The 25,285-nt window shown below is 39.1% G+C and overlaps 2 protein-coding genes across 8 annotated transcripts in view; one reads left to right on the forward strand and one right to left on the reverse strand.

Moving 5' to 3' along the window:
* Positions 1 to 8,037, reverse strand: part of SNAP23 (synaptosome associated protein 23) — a 33,054-nt gene extending 25,017 nt beyond the window's left edge. The window contains exon 1 of one of the 3 annotated variants that reach the window (XM_082616719.1): positions 7,676 to 7,922. The gene's annotated coding sequence lies outside the window, so the exon portion shown is untranslated. The other 2 variants (XM_082616717.1, XM_082616718.1) reach the window with 2 other exon arrangements.
* Positions 8,038 to 10,839: 2,802 nt separating this feature from the next.
* Positions 10,840 to 25,285, forward strand: part of ZNF106 (zinc finger protein 106) — a 63,074-nt gene continuing 48,628 nt past the window's right edge. For 2 of the 5 annotated variants that reach the window (XM_082619148.1, XM_082619152.1), the window contains exons 1-3: positions 10,840 to 11,021; positions 17,523 to 17,629; positions 17,882 to 17,974. In XM_082619148.1, coding sequence (XP_082475274.1) covers positions 17,953 to 17,974 — 22 coding nt within the window. In that variant the 5' untranslated portion in view covers positions 10,840 to 11,021; positions 17,523 to 17,629; positions 17,882 to 17,952. The remainder of the gene's footprint in view (positions 11,022 to 17,522; positions 17,630 to 17,881; positions 17,975 to 25,285) is intronic. The other 3 variants (XM_082619149.1, XM_082619150.1, XM_082619151.1) reach the window with 3 other exon arrangements.

Genomic DNA, 25,285 nt, shown 5'->3' on the forward strand with positions numbered 1-25,285 from the left:
AAAAAAATGGGCAGAATATCTAAATAGACATTTCTCCAAAGAAGACATACAGATGGCCAACAGGCACATGAAAAGATGCTCAGCATCACTGACTATTAGAGAAATGCAAATGGAAACTACAATGAGGTATCACTCACACTGGTCAGAATGGCCATCATCAAAAAGTCTATAAATGGGCTTCCCTGGTGGCGCAGTGGTTGAGTCCGCCTGCCGATGCAGGGGACACGGGTTAGTGCCCCGATCCGGGAAGATCCCACATCCCACATGCCGCGGAGCAGCTAGGCCCGTGAGCCATGGCCACTGAGCCTGCGCGTCCGGAGCCTGTGCTCCGCAACGGGAGAGGCCACAACAGTGAGAGGCCCGCGTACCGCAAAAAAATAATAAAAATAAAAAACGCTACACTAAAAACTATGTACAGTTTAAAAACTAAAGGCCAAAAATGTGAAGGTCCACCCTATCTTAAATTACATGGAATAAAATGTTTAAACATTTTTACAGGTGATTTTTAAAAAAAATTAATTTATTTATTTTATTTATTTATTTTTTACTGTGTTTGGTCTTTGCTGCTGCATGTGGGCTTTCACTAGTTGCGGCGAGCGGGGGCTACTCTTCGTTGCAGTGCGTGGGTCTCTCATCGCAGTGGCTTCTCTTGTTGCAGAGCACAGGCTCTAGGCACACGGGCTTCAGTAGTTGTGGCTCACGGGCTCTAGAGCGCAGGCTCAGTAGTTGTGGCGCACGGGCTTAGTTGCTCTGCAGCATGTGGGATCTTCCCCAACCAGGGCTCGAACCCGTGTCCCTTGCATTGGCAGGCAAATTCTTACCCACTGCGCCACCAAGGAAGCCTTTTACAGGTGATTTTTATTTGTCTTATACAATAATGTATTTTCTAAATTTTCTGTAAAAATCACTTTAACATTAGAAAAGTTACAAACACACTGGTTTTGTAGACAGATTTCAGAACACTCTAGAAGTTTGTTAACAGCAAAAGTCTATGCTATAACTACAAACCTTTGATTGATAATGAAAAACTCTAAAAGATAAAAAATGTTGTAAGCTCCAATGACAAAAGAAAAATTGATATAATAGTATTTTTCAAGCCCAGGTTATCTATGGGCATTTCAATTCTTACTCCTATACAATTAAAATTTACTTGACCACTATTTAAGAAAATAAAATGCTGATTTAAAAAAATCAAAACTCTCAAAAGATAATGTAATACATACAAGAAAAATTTAAATATCTCTATTCTTTGGCCTTTCCCACTTTTATCAATTTAGAAGAAAATCACAGATACAGGCAAAAATACATTTGTCCCAGTATTATTTATAGTGTTAAAAACACTGAAGTGGTCTAAATAACCAGTAATAGAGATTTGACTGAAAAATTATTGTATAACTACATGATGGAATGTTATTCAGCCATTAAAAGTTATTTTTGAAGATGTGATATCCTTCCATATTTAATTTTGATCAAATACATATACATGGTTTGAGACGTCAAACAGTTCTACACCAATAAATAGCAGTTGCCCTGACCTTCCTCTTCCCCCAAACCAACTCCTGCTCCCAGGACCCTAGAGGCAAAATTTTCAACAGTATTAGTTATTTTAGTGCTTAACTCCCAACTTCTAAATCATGCTTATAGTGTTGTTTCTTGATATTTGTCAATTTTGGGTATCATCCACTGACTTTCTACAGTGAAGATATTTAGCTCTTACACCTTCCCATCCCCTCCTAGTTTTGATGTTTATCCTCACATTATAGACTGGCTGGCTTATTAAATTCTTGGCTGGAAATCATAAGTTCTAAAGCAGTGAAGACGTATATTTATTCACCTTTGTCTATCCCACTCAAATGTAGATGACCATAAAATCCTTCCAAGAATACTTCTATTAATCCCAAGGAACCCAGGGTTCCATGGAACACCATTTGGAAAACACCAGCCTACAGAAATTTCTGCTTAATTAACCAATTAAGTGTGAACAAAGTTTCTGTTTAATTCTCATCTCAGAGAATTATCTCTAAAGAGAAACCTCAGAGATCATCTAGTCCAACTTTTTTATGCTAAGAGAATAAAATGCAACTCTTAGGCTTTCTTTACACAGTCGTTACTGGAGAAGTGGCAGGGGTTGGGTATACTTCTTGGAACAGACTTGATGATAGCTGAGAAAGAGAAAGCAGAGGAGTGTGGTCATAAGAGGGCAAGTGAGACCGAGGTCCAGCTGAAGAGGAAAACTATAGGCCAGGGCTGTCAGAACAGAATTGATAAAATCTACCATGTAGCTATGGTGACCTCCCCAAGGGAGCTGAAAACTTCCTTCTGCTGACAGAGAGCAAGGAGGAGTCAGCAGCCTACCTAGTCTGAAGGTGTGGAAGAAAGGAACCCTGGTCCTAGAATTCATCTCTCTCAATACATTCCACAAACATTTTTCAAGCATCTACTATCAAATAAGGGAACATATTTTGATGCCAAGAAAATTACCTTTGTTTCTTTTGCAATGTTTATTTTATGCTACCTGCCTCCAAATATATATAGTTTTCCTTTTCACTTAAGTTTTCTAATTGTTTTATGCACATAAATTCTGCCTCTCTACAAGACTATTGTCTTCCTAGCCTGAGGCTAAGACCATCTGAAATACTGTCAAGGCCTAGTTGGGTTGAATATGATTTCAGTTATAATTCTCCTGTGACTAAACTTTCTACATCCAGATAAGGTGAGATAATTTAATAAATTGTGTTGAATGAGCATAATGTAGTGGTTCATAACACAGACTCTGAGGTCAGATCGACCCCGAGTTCATCCTAGCTCTGGTACCTGGGCAATTTACTTAACATATTCAAGTCTCAGTTTCCTCATTCGTTAGGATTACAGTTCTACCTCTCAGGGTTGTTTCAGAAATAAAATTAGTTAAGGTATATAAAGTGCTTAGCACAGTGCCTAGCACAGAGCAAAGACTCATGAAATGACAATTACTAATGAACTGCGCATTTTCACTCATGTTATTTGTTATGTTCTCTGTGGTATCTGACTCCTGGTATCAAAATGTTTGAGAAGCTAATCAGAAAGTTTCCAGGTAAACTTAGAATCAGAGCCAAAACACTTGGATGGTTGGGGTGAATATTTTATTCAGGCTATTGGAAGCCTTGCCAATCATTCCTAACTCACACGTGCTATCTCATGTTGTGAGTTATTAGGTGCCATTCCAGGCGCCTAATAAAGTACTAGTATATGCACAATACACCTAAGCAGCTCTTTTTTGAAGACTCTTAAACATGAGTAATGGAGAATAAATGGAAAGAATAGAAAAAAGGATTACAGAGAACGAAGGAGAAATTCAGATATGAACCATCACTTACTGCATAAAAGAATTTAGTTTCTCTTTAGAAATATGTTTCATTCTTAGATTCCATTTTTAATATGGAACATTAAAAGTGTTCGCACACAAAGAAGAAAGGAAGGAAGAAAAAATGTTCACACTTATACTCACAAAGTACAGGTACATGGTATTCCAAAATACTCTAAACATTCTAGGTTAGGCCAAAAAGAATACATGCTCTGATTAGGAAATTTAATTCTTCCTGAAAGCATTTAGATGAGATGAGAGTCTTATTTATGTTAGGGTTCACTTCTTCCTTCTATTTCCCCCTATAGGAACAACTTTAGCAATTCTTATACCAAAGCCCCAAAGCTATGCAAATATAAGAAGTACACCTCTGAATCATACCTATTAAATACCTTGGTTTCAAAGACCGCTGAAGCACAAGAATCAAGACAGAAATCATACTACTGAGGGAGAAAGTACCACTAAAGATCACTAACCAAAAAGATCAAAATTACACTTCAGTTTTACAGAAGCACCTATTATAACTTAATTGCTTGATGTCCAACACCTAGTTTTCAAGTACTGCTCAGCCTTGGAAATTCTGCAATTCTACTCTAAGTGATCAGGATATAATCTTGGGGAGGAAGATCTAGGTGTGATTATAATTAATTACATTGACCACGTCTAAAGGAAAGGCCGTGAGAACAGAAAAGGGATGATCTATATGAAAGATAAGGAGGCTCAAGAATGCAGCAGTCATTCCCCAGGGAAGAGAGAGACGCAGTCTGGCAGACATAAGTATGGTATCTGCCAGGGGAATACCAAGTGTGAGGTGGGGAGGACTGGCATGGCTTTACCTTGCCTGAGAGAAATATTCACCTAAACCATCCAAGTATTTTGGCCCTAATTCCAAGTTTACTTAGATGCTTTCTGGTAAGTTTCTCAAATATTCTGATGGGAAGAGTCAGGTGCCACAGGCAGAAAACATAAGCATTCAGATCCCTGGAAAGGAATATCCCCCACAGCAGATTGAATGGCATTCTTGTTTATATAAAAAGCAATATGGTGTAGTGGTTAAGTGGCCAGTATTTGGAGGCATAATGGTTTCAAATCATGACTATTGCTTACTTAACTTCTCTGTTCTTCAGTTTTCTCATTAAATGAGAATATAATGCTTACTTCAAGTGTTGTTATAAGGATTGAGTTAATTTATACAAAGCATTTAGAACCCTGCTAGAATGTAATGCTAACTAAAACTATTATAATTTTTCATAATAATTATTAAATACCTCTCAGGATTGTGATTTGGGAATCAAAGCACAATCAACTCTAAGAAAATTGTGATTTTGGACTATTAAAGAAGTGCCACAGGGAATTCCCTGGTGGTCCAGTGGTTAGGATTCGGTGCTTTCACTGCTGGGGCCTGGGTTCAATCCCTGGTCAGGGAACTAAGACCCCATGAGCTACACCACACCGCCAAAAGGAAAAAAAAAAAAAGAAGTGCCACAACGTAGTCATGCAGGAATATAACGTGTGTATGTATGTGCCTGTGTACAGAGGAGGCAGGATGGCTTTAAAAAGCAGGTAGGGGGCCTCCCTGGTGGCGCAGTGGTTGAGAGTCCGCCTGCCGATGCAGGGGATACGGGTTCGTGCCCCGGTCTGGGAGGATCCCATATGCCGCGGAGCGGCTGGGCCCGTGAGCCATGGCCGCTGGGCCTGCGCGTCCGGAGCCTGTGCTCCGCAACGGGAGAGGCCACAACAGTGAGAGGCCCGCATACCGCAAAAAAAAAAAAATAAAAATAAAAAAAAATAAAATAAAAATAAAAAGCAGGTAGGGGGCTTCCCTGGTGGCGCAGCGGTTGAGAGTCCGCCTGCCGATGCAGGGACACGGGTTCGTGCCCCGATGGCCGCTGAGCCTGCGCGTCCGGAGCCTGTGCTCCGCAACAGGAGAGGCCACAACAGTGAGAGGTCCGCGTACCGCAAAAAAAAAAAAAAAAAAAAAAAGGCAGGTAGGAGAGAGGTTATGAAGGGCTTATATCCTATACCAAGAAGTTTGGATTTTATTTTATAAGTATCAAGAGGCAGTCTAAAGGTAATCTCAATTGTCAAACCTTGTTAAAATAAATGTTAAGATTTTAAGATGAGGGAATTCTAGAAAAACATAGTGAACAGTGATTTAAATATTTTAGTAGCGATTCAACCTAAACTGAAATCAAAACCAAAATGTCAGTGACTTAAAGGACTGCAAATGGAATCCCATCTCCACCCCCCAATATTACAAAAAGAACAGTGGATGCTGTTTCCTGGCTCCACAATCCACTTCCTCCAATTGTTAGAGGCACTGGATCCATCTGTTCCAAGCCTCTATCCGCCCAAGACAAAGAAAAAACCAGTCCTTATCATCTACTTCTCTGTCAATCTACAGAGCTGGAAACAAAATATGGCACTGGAATAAAAAGTTCAGCACTCTTAGATGCAAGCAACATCATATATTATAAATGTTAACATATACATAACACAGAGTACAAACACAGTTAAAAAACAGATTTCCAGAATATTTAAGACAGAGGAACACACAGGAGGAAAACAAAGCACCTTAATTCAGAGGAAACAAAACAAAAGGCAGCTGATTTCACACAAAAATGTCAAAGAGCACACATCCTCTTTTTCACTTTTGCTATTCTGGTGAAACCAGATAAGTAAGTTTGTTAGAACTGTGTCACAATAATGAAGGCCATCATCACAAGGCTCACAGAATTTTGGAGTCCACTGGCCTTAGAGTTTAGGTAGTTCAATCTTCACTTTCTCTTAAAAATGAGTAGATTCGGCCCAAAGCAGTATTTTCCAAAGTGCAGAGCAAGAACAAGAAATTATTTTAGTTGTTATACAGCAATACTTATGCACTTAATACTTATGTATTTATTATAATATGCACTAGAAAAAGTTATAAAATATAGCAAAACTGTGATTTCACAAATTATCACTTTGGAAGAGGGTAATGTTTAAAAGAAAGTCTATTAAAATATGATCTAAAATAGTAACAGACGATCTTCTAAAATGCATAATTCATGATGGTGGTATGGTTCATGCCAAGTGAAGTACCATAGCTGTCCCATGAGCAACAGGACCTGTTTGTTTGTTTGCTCTCCTCTTGGTTCAAGGTTGTGCTCTGAATGATTAGAAGAGATGTGACCTTTAGTTCAGTGAGCTTGTTACTAAAGTTGATTTAGAGTAAAAGAAACAAACACTAAGATGTATACAGAAATTCTACTGTTTGTAGGAAAGAGTATAATATTGTTAAGAAAATAATGGCACAGTAAGTCATTCCTATTCTGGAATTAAGATAACAGCAATTTTCTAGTGCATACCCACATACCACAAGCACCTAAAAAAAGAACCCTAGCAACACTGAAAAATATTTAAGTTGTAGGTTGTTATATGATCATTTTATTTACTTTCACATGACCTGTCAAAGGAGCAGGGTAATGTAAGAAGTTTTTCTAATATCAATATTTGTTAATATTTATATGACTGTGTTTCTTCTCATTACCTCTTGCCAAAGGAATGAATGACCAGCGATCACTGGATGCCTTTGGCATCAACTTTACTGGTGGCAGAAATATTAATATTTTTAAATTTTACTACGAAATATTTTAAGATTAGATGTCAAAGTATTCTTGCTAATGATGTCTCATGAATTTCAAGTGTGGTATTTTCCAGGCAAGACAAGAAAGTGGGAGAACCATTTCTATCTGGGCACAGCTGCAGTATTTCACCCGGACATCTGAAAACCAGGCTTAAGGGCACCAGGGCAGATGGAGTAATATCACTCTCAATTCTCGAAATATCTGCTACTAAGAAGCTACATTATCTTCACAAGGCAAAGGGAACACTGTCAGAAGCTGCCAGTGTCCATAACTCTCCTCTCCCAATAGCCCCCACCCCTCCCCGAAGTAGATGACAAGTAGCAAAAGGCAAAATACTACCCCTTTTCTCATCTTCTTTTCCCAACTTTGACGACTTTCGGTTTCCTCTAACTCCCACCCGCTTTTCCTAGTATTGCGGTGACTAACAAAAAGTCCCAGGTAAAATAGTACTTTCCAGGACTTTCCCCCCGCCCCCCTTACTCCGTGGAATTCGATCTTTTACCCACCCTTTCCTTCGTGTGTCTTCAGTAAAGCCGCGAGGTAAGAATGGACTTTCCTGGAGAGCATGGACTCTCCAATGCCATGAACCTCAGAAACCTTCAAACAACTAGTTCAGAGTTATCTGATCACTGTGGCCACCATACAGTCTATTAATCCCGATCGCCGCAACACTGCGAGGGTGGGAGGTGAGGGAGTGGGAGTTTACCTCTTCTAGGTTTCAAGGAAGGGTCCAGAGAACCATCATCTCTCCACCCTTCCTCCTCTGGCCCCTAGATAGTCTCCAGGCACCTCGCGTCCTCGATCCGGGCCGGACCTGCCCAGTCGGGGCCAGAGCGCCCGCTCCTCCCCTTAAGCCCGACGCCACCAACTTTTCAACCGTCACGATATACTCTTTCTCCCTGGGATTATGATCCCAATCTTCATCCGGCCAGCTCCCTCAGCCCCACTCCTGGAGACTCACCAAGCAGTTCCGGCCACTCCTCTCCGGCCGCGGCAGCTCGGACACCCGCAGGCCGGACCCCAGGCTGAGCCCCAGCTGCCCCCTTTTTGCGCCTGCGCTCTCCGAACCTGCGCGCCTGCGCACTTCCCCAGCGCGGGGGGGGGGCGGACACACCCCTGCAGCTGGAGCCAATCACCGTGCGGAGGCTTTAAATCTCCTTGCCACGCAGGCGGAGAGCCCGGGGACTCGCCCGTTAACCGGATAATTCGAGTCCCGCGCGAAGGTGGGAAGTGTTCACACAGCAAACATTTACTGAGGGCAAACAGTGTGCCAGGCACTGTGCGGGATGAATGCTGAGGAAAAGAAGGCGAATAGAATGCCTTCCCTGCCCTCCGTCTAGATTTGGGAGAAAGATATGTAAACAAATTATGGTGGACTGAATATAATGTTTGACAAATAGAAAATACTAGGCGCTGCTGGCGCACAATGAACTAAGCGCTTTATTCTTAGGAGTATCTGGAAGGGTTCCCGGAGGAAGTGACTTTTGAATCATGAAGGATAAGCAGGAGTTTCCCCGGAAGTCCGGGAGGGAGATAGAGATTTCCAGACTGTGGGCACTGGAGAGTCCAAGAAGAACATAGCGCCTTCTGGAAATTTCCTTGTAGTTCATCCTACTTAGAGGCTTAAAGTTCATCGTATATCATCCGGTGAAGGGGGGGATGAGTTTTTAAAAGTTGGCAATGGCCAGATCTTGGAAGATCTTGCATTTTTGGACTAGTGAACCTGCACTTTCCCATGATCACTGAAAATATTGAAGGATTTTAAGCAGGTCCGGAAACGGTTCCAGGCACCTCTAAGAGTAAAGCATAGTGCTGGAAATAAAAAGAGTTTCAAAGGAGTTGTCTGTTCCTAAGGAGTCAAGGAAGATGAACCCTGAGAAATATCTTTTCAATTTAGTAACACTGGTGATCTTAGTGAAAGCTATGTGGTGAAATGATGAGGTTGAAAGATAGATTGTACTAGTTTGAAGACAGAGAGTTGCAGAAACGGGGACAAATTGTAGAATGCTTTTGGAGAGCTTGGTCTTGAAGGGAGGCTGGAAAGAGGATGACAAGGGGTCAAAGTTTTTTTGTTTCTTTTTTTTTGTTGTTGTTATTAGAATTAAGACAGGAGAAACTTAAGCATGATAGGGAAGATACAACTGAGAAAAAACTGTTTTAAAGAGAAGGGTTAGTCAGTAGGTAAAGATCTTGAGTGGGTAAGAGCAGAGGCAATCTAAAGCACTGTTGGAAGGAAAGTTCTTGGAAACAAAATAGAGAAGATATCTCCTCAATTTTAATGAGAGGAAGTATTTGTAAGTTTGTATGTTTAGTAACAGGAAGTTAAAGAATTTCTCATCTGATGGTCTCTGTTTCCTCTGTGAAGTAGGAGACAAGGTCACCTACTGATAAAGAGGAGTTTTAAGAAAAGTGGAGAAGATTTGGAATATTGTAGAAAGTGATGGAGCAAGTTGACCAGAGAAAAGTAGTAGGACAGGTAAGTGGTGTTGAGGGCCTGTATAAGATTGGAAAACTTGAACTCACCAGTTTCTGCCCTCCTGTGTGGCTTTCTTAAGCAGTAATCACTTCTTGAGGGTAGAAGTGGAGAAAATGAGTTCATTTAGGGTTGGGATGGTGGCTGGTATAATGCTGTGGTTCTCAACCAAGGATATTTTTGCTCCCAGAGAACATTTGGCAAAGTCTGGAGATTTTTTTTTTTCCTTTGGGAGATACTTTTGACTGTCAGGACAACAGGTGTGTATGTGTGGGAGGTGGGAGTCATAAGGGGGGTACTATAGGCATGTAGTGTCCAAGGATGCTGCTGCATATCCTGCAGTGCACAGGACAGCACAAGTGTTATTTCCAAAATGTGAATAGTGCCAAGGTTGAAAAACGTTGATCTACGATTACCTTGATGCCCACCAACAGCTGACCTTGGTCTTCTATAAGCTTTCTCTTGGACTGTGGCCCTGAGATTACAGGGTAAAGCAATTCTTACACTGCATGCCTTTAAAAGAGAGAATGGGCAGCATACCCCACACCTTGGTGTTTCAAAGACTTGTGATGTCATGAATACAGAATTGGAATAACTTCCTCAATCCTCTAGAAGCAAATCTGGATTTACACATAGATGGAGGGAGCTGCTTAATTTGATTTGAGGCATTGAAGGTCTTGTTAAACATAGACATTATTAGAAGTTTTCAATAATATAGGAAATTCACATCATTATCAACTTTAATGTAACTTGGTTTATCTGACTAGTTTTAGTTACTAAAAGAAGATCCTGAGGGAATGGTTATGGGCTAACTTTAATGATGAATATAAATACATTAGGTACTAATAAGAATATAATCATTGGTGTTGATGGATTTAGGCACCATTCATGGACAGGCACTTGACCTATGTTTTGTCATTCACTCCCAGCAACACCCTGAGAGATAAGATATCAGTATCCTAATTTTAACTCTGAGGGAAGTGAGGTTCAAGAAAACTTGTAATTTTCCCAATATCACAAATTACTAGTACCTAGGTCAAGATTTGACCTGAGGTCTGTCTGTTCTAAAGCTCTGGCACCTTCCATCAAGTTTCAAAAAGTTTTACAAGGAAGGCGTGGTTGGAAATTTAGCCACAACAGTTGCCACTACCTAAAGGGAATGGTCGGGACTTAGGAAGAGAGTAGGAGCAAGAGGGAGGCCCAGAAAGAGCAAAAAGAATGAAAAAGAAACGAGGGAGGCTGGTCACAGCACCGTCCGGTGCAGCGGATGAACTCTTCCACCCTTTGGTCTTCTTCCATTCTTTTGCAGTAAAGCCTCTTTTCTCTGTGTCCGTTGTTCACTCTCGTGTGTTCAAATAAAGCTAGGTTATTGAGAAAGGCTGAGCGCAGAGGGAAAAAAAAGGGAGTGCGACGGCGGCGCTGTGCGCCTGCGCTCTGGCGGCGGCGGCGGCGTGCCAGGCGGGCAGCGGGTCCGGAGCGGGCCCCCGGACCCGAAGCTGAGGGGGGCGGCTGGGGCGTCAGTGGGCTCCGTCGCTGGGGCCTCGGAGGCCTGATGGAGTAAGAGGGTTCGGCTGTAAGTGTGAGTATCCAAGGGCCGGGTTGCGCTGAGGCGTATCGGAGCCCGAGGGTCCCGGTGGTCTGCCACTTTAGGGAGGATGTTGGGCTTCAGGACGCGGCAGGTCTCTGCTCCTGGGGGCTGCGGCGCCGGCGCGGTGGGTCGTCCCCTCTCCCAGAATCGGCGGGGGTTTACGGGCAGGCGGTGCTTCTGGCTTCCGGGTACAGGTTCTAGCGGGGGCGTTCCGGCTCTGCTTCCAGCTCCAGAGGGAAACGTGGCTCCAGGGGCTTGACCTTTCGGAGAGGTCGCTGACCTCCTTCGCCCCACCGGGGCCGCAGGGAGCCCATAGACCCAGGTGCCTTTTATGGCCTACAAGTCTCAGGCCACGGACACCTTTCCACCTCTTGTGACTGACAGCCTTCGTTCTTTTTCCTCCTTCGGTCTTCTCTCCCTGTGGGATTCGTCTTAATAATAGCTGCTAATTATGGAGCGCTTACTATGGGTCAATTTAATATTTAGTCCGAATCTCAGTGCATACTTATGGAGAGGAAATGCTTTGCACCCCACTTCCCCTTCAGCCTGCTCAATTTAATCATCTTTGAGAGTCAGATTAAGCCATCTTGTTGGGAAGTTTGAGATTTCCATGGCTTTTAGCAATTTGGGACTCCCATCCTAGTTAAGGAAAGTTCTCTTACCTAACAAATGAGTCTTTTTCCACCATAATGGTTTATATCAAATTTACTCAAGCCAAAATAACTTTTGAGCACTTACTAAGAGCCTAATACTCTTCTAAGCCCCATGGAAAATCTTAAAATTTGTTTTAAGCCCTGTTCTCAAGTGAGTGAAACAATGGAAGATAATATTTAGATTCAACTAGGATTTATCTAACACCTACTACACATGTGCCAGATACACTCAGGTCTGTCACAAAAAATTAATGAGATATTATAATGAAAGGTGGTTTTTTTTGGAGCACATTTCAGATGCGGTCGCTGAGAGTTTGGTAATTTGCTCAAGATAACCTAGCTAGGGTAAGTGGTGAAGTGGTGAAATTCACATACGATGACAAATCTCATCCTTTTCTTGTTACATCAAGTTAGATATTGTAAGCACTTATGTTGAGAAGCAACTATACTACAGTTATAGTTTCTAGAGTTAACTATTGAATCTAGAAAATGATAGGAGCCTTAATTAAAGATACAAGATCAGGTTAGTTCACAACCAATTGCTTTGATTAAAAGGAAGATATTTAAAAAGGAAACACTGTGAGCGGTGATTATTGTACGTATATACATGCATAGAATATCTCTGGAAGTATACATAAGAAACTGGTAACAGTGATAAGTTGGAGGTGGCTGGGAGTCACCAGCCAGTGGGAGAGGAATAATTTTCTCTATAAGCCTTTTTTTTTTTTAAATGAAAACTTATAAACATCCAGAAAAGTAGGAAAAATACTATTTTGAATCCCCTGTAAATCGATCACTCAGATTTTAAAATCTGTTAATATTCTGCTGTTTTTGTTTTTATTCCTGACATTTCACCCCTAAATACTTTAATATGTGTTTCTAATAAAAAGAACATTTTTTGCATAACCTATATAATACACTGAACAACAATAATTTCTCTATATTATCCAATACCCAATCCTTTTAAAATTTCCCCAAATTATTCCTTTTTTTTCTTTTTACCATTTTTGATCCATCTTCCAATCAAAGTTTGTGCATTGAGTTTGACTGTTATGTCTCTTGAAGTCTTTTTAAGTCTAGAAGTTACCTTTTTTTCTTTCCCTTTTCTTTTTTCATCATGACTCAAAACAAAGAACGTTGTACAATTATCTGGATTTATCTGATTGATTCCTAGTGTTATCATTTAACATGTTACTACAGACTTGAAGGTAGAGGTAATACTTGATTAGTTCAGGTAAACACTTTGGGGACTATATCAAAGATCAGGCTGTGTAGTCTAGTTTTCCCCAGGATAGTGGTGCTAAGATTGATTAGTGGGTTCAGGTGGTAAGTCTGAGTCTTTCCTTGTAAAGTTGCATTTCACCCCTTGAAACCAGCTGTAAGCCCTTTTGTACCTTTATAATTTTGAAACTTCTGTTAACTATTCAAAATACAAATAATTATCTTTAAAAAGACAAAACTCACTGCAAGAAATTCTCTCTTTTTTTTTTTACTCTAAACTGAAACCCTGATAACTAGGTGGCATTGTTCTCATAGAAGAGGAATTGAAGTTTGGAGAGACCAAAATTTACTCAAGGTGGTAAATTAGGTATTTTTGCATTAATTCCAAGGTCCCGCTTTTTCCACCATATTTTGTAAACTATAAACTAGTATGTAAATATAAAATCGTTATTACTCCTGGTAGTTATGCTATTTGTCCCTTTGTATCTTTTTAGGCGGGTAATCAATATCTAATGAGATTAGACTTTTTGGAGTATCAGTAAACTGGAATTGATCTTTGTGGTATGATAGCCTGTAATGAACCACTCTGAAGGTTCAAAATATGTGAAAGTCAAACTTCTTGATGATTTCTGGAGTTCCAAAAAAGTTCCCTACCTGGAACCATTATATAGTCTTGGTTCTTGGGCCTAAAGTCTTCTTTGTTTAAAAACATATTATGAGTTAAAAAAAATTTTTTTTTAATTTTAAAAACAATAATACAGTTGACCCTTGGACAGCATGGGTTTGATCTGCATGGGTCCACTTATATGGTGATTTTAAAACAATATTAAATACTACAGTATTGCATCATCTGTGGTTGGTTGAATTGGTATATAGTAAGGGCTGACTACAAATTATACATGGATTTTTGACTGTTAGGAGGGTCAGAGCTCCTAACCCCCATGTTGTTCAAGGGTCAACTGTATATGTGTATTTTGCTTAAATTTTTGGAGAGTACAAAAGGATTTATAGTGAAAAGTAAACCCCTGACCCCCATGTCCTCAGTTCTTTTTCCCAGAGGCAATGACTGTTACTAGTTTCTTGAGTATCCCACTGGAGATATTCTATACATGTGTATATGTCATCAGGGTAAATTCTGACATTCATATGTAGAAGTATCTTAGTAGTATAACCTAAAATAATACTACTGTTGAAGGTTATACTCCAGTTTTTATTATGTTTCTGTTACAGACATCTTTGCTGATTTCATTCATTCAACAGATATTGCATACCTATTCTATACCAGATGGTGTGCCACGTAATTAGAATAAAATGGTGAACAAGACAGGCATTCCAGCTTGCTGTCGTGGAGCTTACACTCTATTGGGAGAGGCAGTTATTAAGCAAATAATAATACTAATAACTAAATATAGCAAAGATTTAGTACCTGCTTTGTGCAAAACACTATGGACTTTCTAATTTATTCCTCATAACAGCCCTCTAACATTGGTACTGATATTCTTATTTTATAAGTGGAAACTGAAGTATAGAAAAATTAAATTACTTGCTCAAGATCACACAGCTAGTAAGTGATAGAGCCAGGTTTCAAACCCAAGCAGTCTGGCTATATAGATCTTGCTTTCTTCCTTTACCCTAATGCAGTGGTTTTCAGTGATGGTTTGGGGATCATCACTCAGGGAGGTTTGGAAATTTGCAGGGGTGTTTTTGGTTTCAAAATAATTGGGAGGGTGACACTGAGTTTAGTGGATGTAGATCAGGGATGTTAGACATCCTGCAGTGTAAGGGACATCCATGTATAGTAAAAAGTTATTCCACATCTTGTGTCACTTTCAAATGTCCCAGAGGGTTTTTCACGTAGGTGAAAAATGTGTTTATGATTATCTGAGCCAGAATCAAATTTGTTTTACATATAAACACACAGTATTATTATTTTTTTGCATAGAGCATAGTTATCATGTAAATCAAGAGACTGTGGTTTCTTTGTTTCAGAAAGTTTATCAAGAGTTGGTCACTATTTTGGAAGGTCATATCACAGACAGCAGTGTTATTCATGGTATTTTTATCAACAATAAAATACCTATATCTGTCTATATTTGTAAGTGTCACATTTGTAGTCTTATTTAATATCATGCCAAAGCATTTATATGTTGAAATACATATTGTTTTATGATAAATTTTCTTTTTTATTATAGCTAGCACATTATTTCAAAATTTACATGTGTAAGTTACAGTAGCTCTGAATTTCATTTCAGGAAGGATAAGGAGGTGTTATAAAATATTTACAATAAAAAGAAGGTATAAAAATATCTTTAAAGAAAAAAATTGTATGGTGACAATTTGGAAAGGTGACTGAGGAGCACACTGGGAATTCTTATAATAATCCCTCATATTTATATATGAATGAAAATTCCCATAATGTTTTAGAAGAAAGGGTATTGGGTCTGATATGGTTGAGAACTGCTGCTCTTCTTTCTGCCTCAGAAATAGTCATAGTTGTGATAAGTGGTATAAAGAAGGTACTGGATCTTAGGGGAGTAGTGTATAGTGAGGAAATACCTAGTCTGGGAGATCAGGGAGTGCTTCCTCAGGCAACTGACATTTGGACTGAGATTTGAAGGATGAGTAGTTAACTAGATGGAAAGGAGTAAGAGCATTCCAAAGAGAGGGACCAGCATAAGAAAAAGCCCTGTGGGAGGAGCATGTTAGGTGGGAAAAACTGAAAATACCATTTTGTCTGGTGCACAGAGATCAAGGGGGAAAGTGGCTCAAACCTATGTAGTACACATAAGCAAGGATCATATCAGTGGGCCTTGTAAGACTTGTTAAATATTTTGGTTTATGTCTTAAATAATTGGATGCCATTGAAGGGCCTTTAAAAGTGAGGGACTGAGGCATGAAAACATAAGTGTGTGTGAGAAAGGCATTTTCTTTGTATGGTTGAGGGACTCATAAATCACATGTTTAGATGGAGGTGAAATTGAAGTAGACTGGAATGCTGAGCCACCTCATGAAAGACAACTGCCATTCAAGAGTCACTCAAACTCCAGCACACTTCATCACTAAGCCTAGGGCCTCTTACTCCATCACAGGATTGAGGAGTATGTCTTCTTTGATCAGCCCCACCTACTTGACCATTGCCTGGAGTTATTCAAACACAGTGAGGGCACTTAAAAGTGCAAGCATGGGAAGCCAGTTCTGGTCATGACTAAGCTCCTCCTGCAGATAACAACTATTAAATCTGGACAGAAATACATAAAACAACTAAAATCACTGCAGAGTTACCAAAAGCAAACAGATTCTGGAAGGTAATTGACACTTGGGGAACAGAACTACAAGGAGTGGTTTCTCATTTTCATGGCCCCAGTTTGTGCCAGGTAGGATGGTTAAAATTCTGATAGTAAACTGCTAGTCTTTGTGATCTAAAGAACCAAAAATAAGGCTCAAGACAGTCACAGGTGTTGTAAAGTAAGAGGAGAATCCTGGAGAATAGAAACATCAAATTCTGTGACTAAACTCTACCCAAATCTTGGCACACTGTTGAGAACTATGCGTGCGTGGAGCAGACTCCAAGAAGCCCAGCTCAAGATAAAAGAACTGAATCAAGATCTCATCTACCTGAGGAACAGAGTTTTCAGTTTGAGTCAACCAATTTAGATACTTACTAGAACAAAAATAAATAAAATTAAAATCAACACTCTTCAAAGGAATATAAAGGAATCCAGAGTCTCCACAAATAACAGTTATGTTTGTTATTTAACTTAACAATTAAATATTTACAATAGTCAGGATATATTCCAAAATTACTCATGTACAGAGAATCAGGAAAATGTAACCTATTCTCAAGTTAAAAGACAATCTACAGAGACGGACCCTAAAGTACCCAAATGTTGGGATTAGCAGGAAAGGATTTTAAACTTTTATAACTATTTATTAGTAAAGGAAAGGAAAATGATGCAAAGGAAATGTGCTCATAAAGAATGAGTAAGAGATTAAGAAAAGATCAAATAGCGATTCTAGGACTGAAAAACATAATTTTGGAAATAAATTAAACTAGGTGGGCTAAGCAGCAGAATGGAGATGACTGAGGAAGGAATCCATGAAATTGAAGGTCAATAGAAATTCAATGCGAGGAACAGAAAAAGAGTAAGAGGAAAAAAGGGCCTGAGAACAATATCAAAAAATCCATCACACATAATTGGAATCCCAGAATAGGAGGAAAAAAAATGGGGAAGAAAAAAAAATACTTGAAAATATAACAGCTGAAAATTTCCCAAATTTAGTGAAAGGCATAGATTGACATATTCAATAAGTTCAGCAAAACCAAGAAAAGTAAAGACAAGAAAACCTCTAGTTTATAAATGAAGAAAACCGTGACTGGATTTTTCATAGTCAAACTGCTAAAAGCCAAAAATAAAAGGAAAAATCTAGAAAGTGGCCAAAAAAAACCCAACATGTTATATACAGGGGAGTAATCATGGAGGCCAGAGTGAATAGAGAATATTTAAAATGCTGAAAGAAAAATCTGAGAACCCAGAATTCCAGATTCAGTAGAATAGCCTTCATTAATGAAAGCAAAATAAAAATATTGTCACATAAAACCAAGAGAATTTGTTTCTAGCAGATCTGCATTACAAGAAATGCTAAAGGAATTTCTTCAGGATGAAGGGAAATGAAACCAGATGGAAACTTGAATCTTTGTTAAGGGAATGAAGAGCATCAGAAATGGTAAATATCTGGATAAATAGAAACTGGTTTTTTCTTTTAATTTCCTAATACTATCTATGATTGTTTAAAAAAATCATCTTGTGGAGTTCATCATGTATTGTAGATATAAAACATATACCATAGATCATAGAATGGGAAGTGGGGGTAAATGAACCTGTATTGTTGCCGGGTTTCTACATATTATGTGAAGTGGCATGTTACTAACACTGAGTACAGTATGAAAATGATAAGGATGTATATTCTCTATCCTAGAGCAACCACTGTGGAAAAAAATGATGCAAAGAAGTATTGCTAAAAAGCTAGCAGAAAAATTGAAGTGAATAATGCAAAAGAAGACAGAAACAGGTACAGCCAAACAAAATATAGGAGATTAAAAATAATAAAATGGTAGAATTAATCCACTCATATCAGTAATTTCATTTACTTTAGCGGAATAAATGTTGATTCAGTGCGTAAAGACAGATTGACTAAAAGTAAATGCCAAAAGATATACCTTTCAAACAGCATAAGAAGGCTGGAGTGTCTATATTCATATTAAATAAAGTAGATTTCAAGATAAAGTATATTGCCAGAATTAAGGCAGTTATTTCATAATAATAAGAGGGTCAGTTCATCAGGAAGACAGTCATAAATATGTATGTGCCTAATATCAGAGCTTCAAAATACATGAAGCAAAAATGGATACAATTAAAGGAAGAAAGAGACAACAATCACAGTGATTTTAACAATTTTCTCAACAATTGATAGACATCTAAGCAGGCAAAAAAAATCAGTATAGATGATGATTTCCACCCAACAACTACAGAATACACTTTGTTCCCCAAAGGTACGTATAGGCCAGATGCTTGTCTATAAATAAAGTCTTAATAAATTTAAAAGGGTTGAAATACTACAGACTATTTTCTTTCACCATAGTGGGATTAAAGTAGAAATCAAGATGTCAAACAGAACCCTGCAAATATTTGGAAATTCAGTGAAACTGGTAAATCGTTGAGTCAAGGAAGAAATTGTAAGAGAAATCAGTAAATATTTTGAACTGGATGATGAAAATACAACATCTAAATCTGTGGGATAACTGTTAAAGCCAAGAGGAACCTAAGGAGACATGATGATTAAACATATGTGGTATCCTTGTTGAAATTCTGGAAGAGAAAAAGAATACTAGGTGAAAAAAGAGAAAACAAAGTATGGACTTAAATTAATAATATATCAATATTGATTTATTAATTGTGACAAATTATACTAATATGAGATGTAAATAATACAGGAAAAGGGGTGGGCTATATGGATACTCTCCTATTGTTTTTTGCAACTTTTCTGTAAATCTAAAACTATTATAGTTTATTTAAAAGTGCTAAAATATTTGTAGGACACAGCTAATACAGTTCTTAGAGGGAAACTTATAACTTAAACACCTTCTTTAGAAAAGTAAGGTTTAAAGATAATGAATGAGCTAATAAAGTTCTACCTTAAGCTAGTAGATGAAGAGCAAGATAAACCCAAAGTAGATAGAAGGGAAGAGATAATAAAGACAATAGAAGAAATCAGTGAAATAGAAAAAGACAATCAATAGACAAAATTACAAAGCCAGGGTTGGTTCATTGAAAAAAATCAACAATATTGATGAACCACTTGATTGACTGATAATGAGAAACAGAGATAACACAGATTAGTAGTATCAGAAATGAAAGGGATCACTACAGATCCTGTAGGATAATAAGGGGATATTATAAACAACTTAATGCCAACAAATTTGACACTATAAATGGACAGTTTCTTAAATGTCAATGTACTAAAAATGTCAGTGTGCTAAAATCTGAATAAGCTTATATTAAAGAAATAGAATTAATGAAAAAAAGAAGGGTTTCACTGATGAGTTTTATCAAGTATTTAAAGAAGAAATAACATCAGTCTTATATAAACTTTCAGAAAATAGACAAAAGGGAAGCACTCATTTCACGAGGCCAAAACCTGATAAAGGTATTACAGATTGAAAAGAAAATTACAGGGACTTCCCTGGTGGCTCAGTGGTTAAGAATCCACCTGCCGGGCTTCCCTGGTGGCGCAGTGGTTGAGAATCTGCCTGCTAATGCAGGGGACACGGGTTCGAGCCCTGGTCTGGGAAGATCCCACATGCCGTGGAGCAACTGGGCCCATGAGCCACAACTACTGAGCCTGCCCGTCTGGAGCCTGTGCTCCGCAACAGGAGAGGCCGCGATAGTGAGAGGCCCGTGCACCGCGATGAAGAGTGGCCCCCGCTCGCCGCAACTAGAAAAAGCCCTTGCACAGAAACGAAGACCCAACGCAGCCAAAAATAAATAAATAAATAATTTTTTTAAAAAAAGAAAAAAAAGAATCCACCTGCCAATGCAGGGGACACGGGTTTGAGCCCTGGTCTGGGAAGATCCCACATGCCTCAGAGCAGCTAAGCCCTTTTGCCACAATTACTGAGCCTGCACTCTAGAGCCTGCGAGCCACAATTACTGAAGCCCGTATGCCTAGAGCCCGTGCTCTGCAACAAGAGAAGCCACCACAATGAGAAGCCCGTGCACCGCAACAAAGAGTAACCCCCGCTCGCTGCAACTAGAGAAAGCCCACACGTAGCAATGAAGACCCAACGCAGCCAAATTAAAAAAAAAAATTATATAAAAAAAATTATAGAACAGTGTGTCTTATGAACATAGACCCAAAAAATTCTAGGCAAAATATTAACAAATCATAATACATCATGACTGACCAAAGATAGATGGATAGGTATCTGATAAAGCAAGTACTGTAGAGTAAAATGGTAACCATAGAATCTAGGTGGTGGGTATATGCGTATATGGTAAACTGGGTGTGAAATATTCACTATAAAACTCTTTAAATACTTCTGTGTTTGAAATTTTCCAAAATACAACATAGGGAGAAAAATCAAGGGAATATTATGATCAGGTTTGCATTTTAAAAAGATTACTTCTGCTGTAGTATAAGGAATTAGGAAAGTACAGGATTACCTGAGAGTAGTTTGAGAGGGGGTGCTGAGACCACTTAGGAGGATATTATACAGGTATACTTTTTAGGCTGATAATTTCAAGGTGAGTTTGAGCCCTGGGAAGTTTTTCAAGCTCTTGAAATACTGTACTTTTGAACAACAGCTAATTTTGTCTAAGCATATTTTTTACTGTATTGCTGGGATTTGGGATACATCATTGCTACATGTACAGTCTGCATGTGAGCTTTTGACATTTACAAGGATATGAGATTTTTGCAAATTCCAAAATTTGCAAATACCACTACTTTAGTGACACATAAATTCCTTCTTAAAATCTAATAAAATATATGGTGACCTTTTCAGAGACTTAATGATTTTTTAAGTACAGGACAGAGGCATTTAGAAAGCTGTTAACATAAATTAAAACTGCTAAAATAAATGCTTTACTGTAATACTGTGGTATGGTTACCCATGAACTTAAAAGATTCTATAAAAAGAAGAAATAGTGAAAATGATTGTTATTATAGTCATACTTGTATAAAGTGGATGAAGATTATTGAATGGACTGTTAGCAATAAGATGCACGGAGAACAGCAAAGCTTTTTGAGAAGAATAGTGAGCAGTTAGTAAGGCTCACTCAGCTTGCATTGGTTTTAATTCATGTCATAGAATTTTACATTACTATGTGGATCTTTGGGGTTGCTTGAAAATATATATAAATGATATGTTGAATACAGGAATGCCAACTTTTTTGTTTGTTGTTTGTTTTGTTTTTTTGCAGTACGAGGGCCTCTCACTGTTGTGGCCTCTCCCGTTGCGGAGCACAGGCTCCGGACGCGCAGGCTCAGCGGCCATGGCTCACGGGCCCAGCCGCTCCGCGGCACATGGGATCTTCCCGGACCGGGGCACAAACCCATGTCCCCTGCATCAGCAGGCGGACTCTCAACCACTGCGCCACCCGGGAAGCCCTGGATGCTTGACTTTTGATCCCTTTTCCTGAGTCACAGCCTTAACTTCCTGTCTTCGTTTTAGCCCTGTGCTTACTAATAAAGAATAAAGAGGGGGGTGTGTGGGGCTTCCCAGGTGGCGCAGTGGTTGAGAGTCCGCCTGCCGATGCAGGGGACATGGGTTCGTGCCCCGGTCCGGGAAGATCCCACGTGCCGCGGAGCGGCTGGGCCCGTGAGCCATGGCCGCTGAGCCTGCGCGTCCGGAGCCTGTGCTCCGCAATGGGAGAGGCCACAACAGTGAGAGGCCCGCGTACCGCAAAAAAAAAAAAAAAAAAAAAAGAGTGGTGTGTGTGTGCACGCACGTGTGTGTATACACATACATATATGATCCTGGTGAGTGTTATGTTAGGGCAGATAACATAAAAAGTAGGAATGCTAGTGAGTAAAATGCTTACGAACTTATGCTCCATCAGAGATAGTGGATGGATGCAGGAAACCACCAATCACTTGCCTTGGGAAACAAGAGCCAGCCAGAATTTAGAACTAGTAAATAGGACAGGTACCCAGAATAAGCCTTTGAAAGTTGTGGGTACAGGTTCATATGCCCCAAAATACTTCTTGACCTTTGTTGTCAGCTTACTAAAACTCCTTCCTTAGCTAGGAGCCTTGAAACTTTCTGGGGAGTCCACTCAGCAAAGTGAGGACTTTTCAGAAGTGCCAGTCATATCTTTGTTCCATAACCTGGGCAACCTAGGGGTAGTGACAAAAACTTGTTGTATCACTGAACACTGTCTCTCTGTTGCCCTGTCTTGCTCACCAGAAATCCATTAGTTTTTTTGTCAGGATTAAGGTGGACAAGTTACCTGTGGAATTCAGAAAAGGGATACTAATCTGAGTACCACTTCCCCCACCCCAGCAAACCAATAATTACGCTTGTTTTCTTTAGTGTTCTACAGTATATTATCATTATAGAGTCTCAACTGGTTTTAATTATGTCAGAGTTCAGATATCTTAAGTACTATGTGCTTATTGTAACCAGTGTTATAGGTATATGAAAAGACAGATCCCTTCCTCATGGTAAGGTCAGTGAGACCAGACATACCTACCATCAAACAGCCTTCAGAGCATGATGAAGTACAGAATGGGGTGTCTGGAGTCTAATGCCATAGTTCTACTCTGCCCACACAACTGTATTTCTTTTTATTAGTAAGCTGTGTGGGTGATTCTGATGTACTGATTGGATTTAGAACTTGTTCATTTATTGGGAGCAGGAGTCAAGGCAGGAAACATTAGTGAGTATAGCAGTTGGGTGAAGGGAGAAGAATACATATAAGGTCATGCAGGTTTATCACACTGAAGAGTAAATAACAATTTTTTTTCCTCTTTTAAAAAAATTATTTTATTGAATTACAGTTGATTTACAATGTTACATTAATTTCTACTGTACAGCGAACATAAATAACAATTTAAAAATTGAAATCTGTCAGGACCTGGTGACTAAATATGAGAATCTGAAAGAAAAGAATCAGTAATATGGTTTTGCCTAGGAGAATGATAATTGTATTAATAGGATAGTAATTAAGATATTGAGAAAAGGTACTTATTGTAGGATTTTTTAGACTTATGACTAAGAAATATCACAGATATTTCTCACAGTTATTTGGGGAAAATTTGAAAGATATCATAATGGATATATTTAAGTGATATGGGGGAAAATGTAAGGTGGTTAAAGTGAGGACAGCAGTAGTTGAACTGACTTACTTGACTTGTATAATGTAACCTCTCAAGCATTTTGAGGTTGCAAAGTTGGATGGTTTCTATTTCCTTGACTTCTAATCGTTGTTAAGACCTTTAAAGAAGGCTGTGAGCTAATTTCAGTATTTCAGAAAGCTTAATGGAAATTATATTTTTACCCAGTTTAAGGATGTACAAATTAAAGTTCGTCTTTAACTGTAATCATATCAACTCAGTATTTTTAAATACTAGGTCTTTCTTGATTAAATACTTTGCTAGCAGTTTACACTTTTTGATTTTTTATGAAAGTGAAAATTTTTACAGAAATGAAACTTAATATATGCAGATTAGAAACATGGAGCTCGTGAAAAGAAAAAATAAATAAAAAGAGGGAGCCTTTGGTTAAAAGGTTGATAGAGGGCTTCCCTGGTGGCGCAGTGGTTGAGGGTCCGCCTGCCGATGCAGGGGACACGGGTTCCTGCCCCGGTCTGGGAAAATGCCACATGCCGCGCAGCGGCTGGGCCCGTGAGCCATGGCCTCCAAGCCTGCGCGTCCGGAGCCTGTGCTCCGCAACGGGAGAGGCCACAACAGTGAGAGGCCCGCGTACCACAAAAAAAAAAAAAAAAAGGTTGATAGAGAGTATTTTTATTATAATGACTTTCTTTATCCATTTACTACGAGTTGATGGCTTTATTAAATAGAAACACAGTTGGTATTTTAGTGCTTAGTTTTCAATTGAGTAAATATATAAAAACCCCACAGCAACTGCTGTTGCTTGTGCCAGGAAGTGTCACTTTTTCATTGACTTCATTGCTTCCAAGTTTTTTGTTCCTGTTTTGCTTTAATGGGTAATAATTTGAAGCAGTATTAAAAACGTTTCTGGATATATCATCTTTATCACTGATTTTGCAACTCTTAGAACGATGCTTGCTGAATGAAATAACAAAATACTGCTTGCAAATAGTAATTAAAGTTAATGTTAAGAGATAAGGGAATTAAAAGAATAATTGTGCTTTGACACTTAGCACCAGAGTGGTTTGTGTTAATTTTGAGATTTAGGATTAGTAATACTAGAAACATAAATAATACTATACCTATCCATAAAGGTATATTTCTTTGTTTTATTAACTAGTTAACATTCAGCTTTCTCAAATGGTCAAAATTTTACCCACAGTCTTGTTTTGGTGCTTTGTAATTTGTTATTGAATAGAATTATTTCAGACATTTAGTAGTGGTATGGAGTGGGTTGCAATAGCAAGGAAACTGAGTGACAAGAGAGGTAGAGAACCTTAGGCTTCTTTCTCATTGGTTTTTCCACCATGTTGTCTAAGGGTTAAAGATTAAATTAGGGCAGCTTATAACTTCATTACATCACAGTTTTAAGTCCCATAAGGAACAAGCCCAGGCAAGGAAGCAGATAAATCTATTAGAGTCTGGTGTGTGTGTGGAGGAAAAATAATTTTGCCTGGGGAGTGGAATTAAATTCTCAGGTAGGGCATCCTTGCAGGGATGCAGGAGGAAAGTATGGTAGTGCTAGAGGATTGTAGAATAGAGACCCTTCTGGTCTTAACCCAAACCTCAGTATTTATCCAGTTATCTCTGTCTTACATTTAAAAACCTAAGATAGTTCTATTTGGAACAATTCAACAAATAATTATGGAGTGCCTACAATATACCAGACACTGTTCTCAGTGCTAGACCTATACTAGTGAACAAAATATACAGAGTCTCTGTTCTTATGAAGCTTAATTTTTTTTTTTTTTTTTTTTTTTTTTTGCGGTATGCGGGCCTCTTACTGTTGTGGCCTCTCCAGTTGTGGAGCACAGTCTCCGGACGCGCAGGCTCAGCGGCCATGGCTCACAGGCCCAGCTGCTCTGCGGCATGTGGGATCTTCCTGGACCGGGGCACGAACCCATGTCCCCTGCATCGGCAGGTAGACTCTCAACCACTGTGCCACCAGGGAAGCCCGAAGCTTAATTTTTAATTGGGGAAGCAAAGAAT

The sequence above is a fragment of the Mesoplodon mirus genome (genome assembly GCF_964341445.2).
Source record: "Mesoplodon mirus genome assembly, chromosome: 4".
Lineage (NCBI taxonomy): Eukaryota > Metazoa > Chordata > Mammalia > Artiodactyla > Ziphiidae > Mesoplodon > Mesoplodon mirus.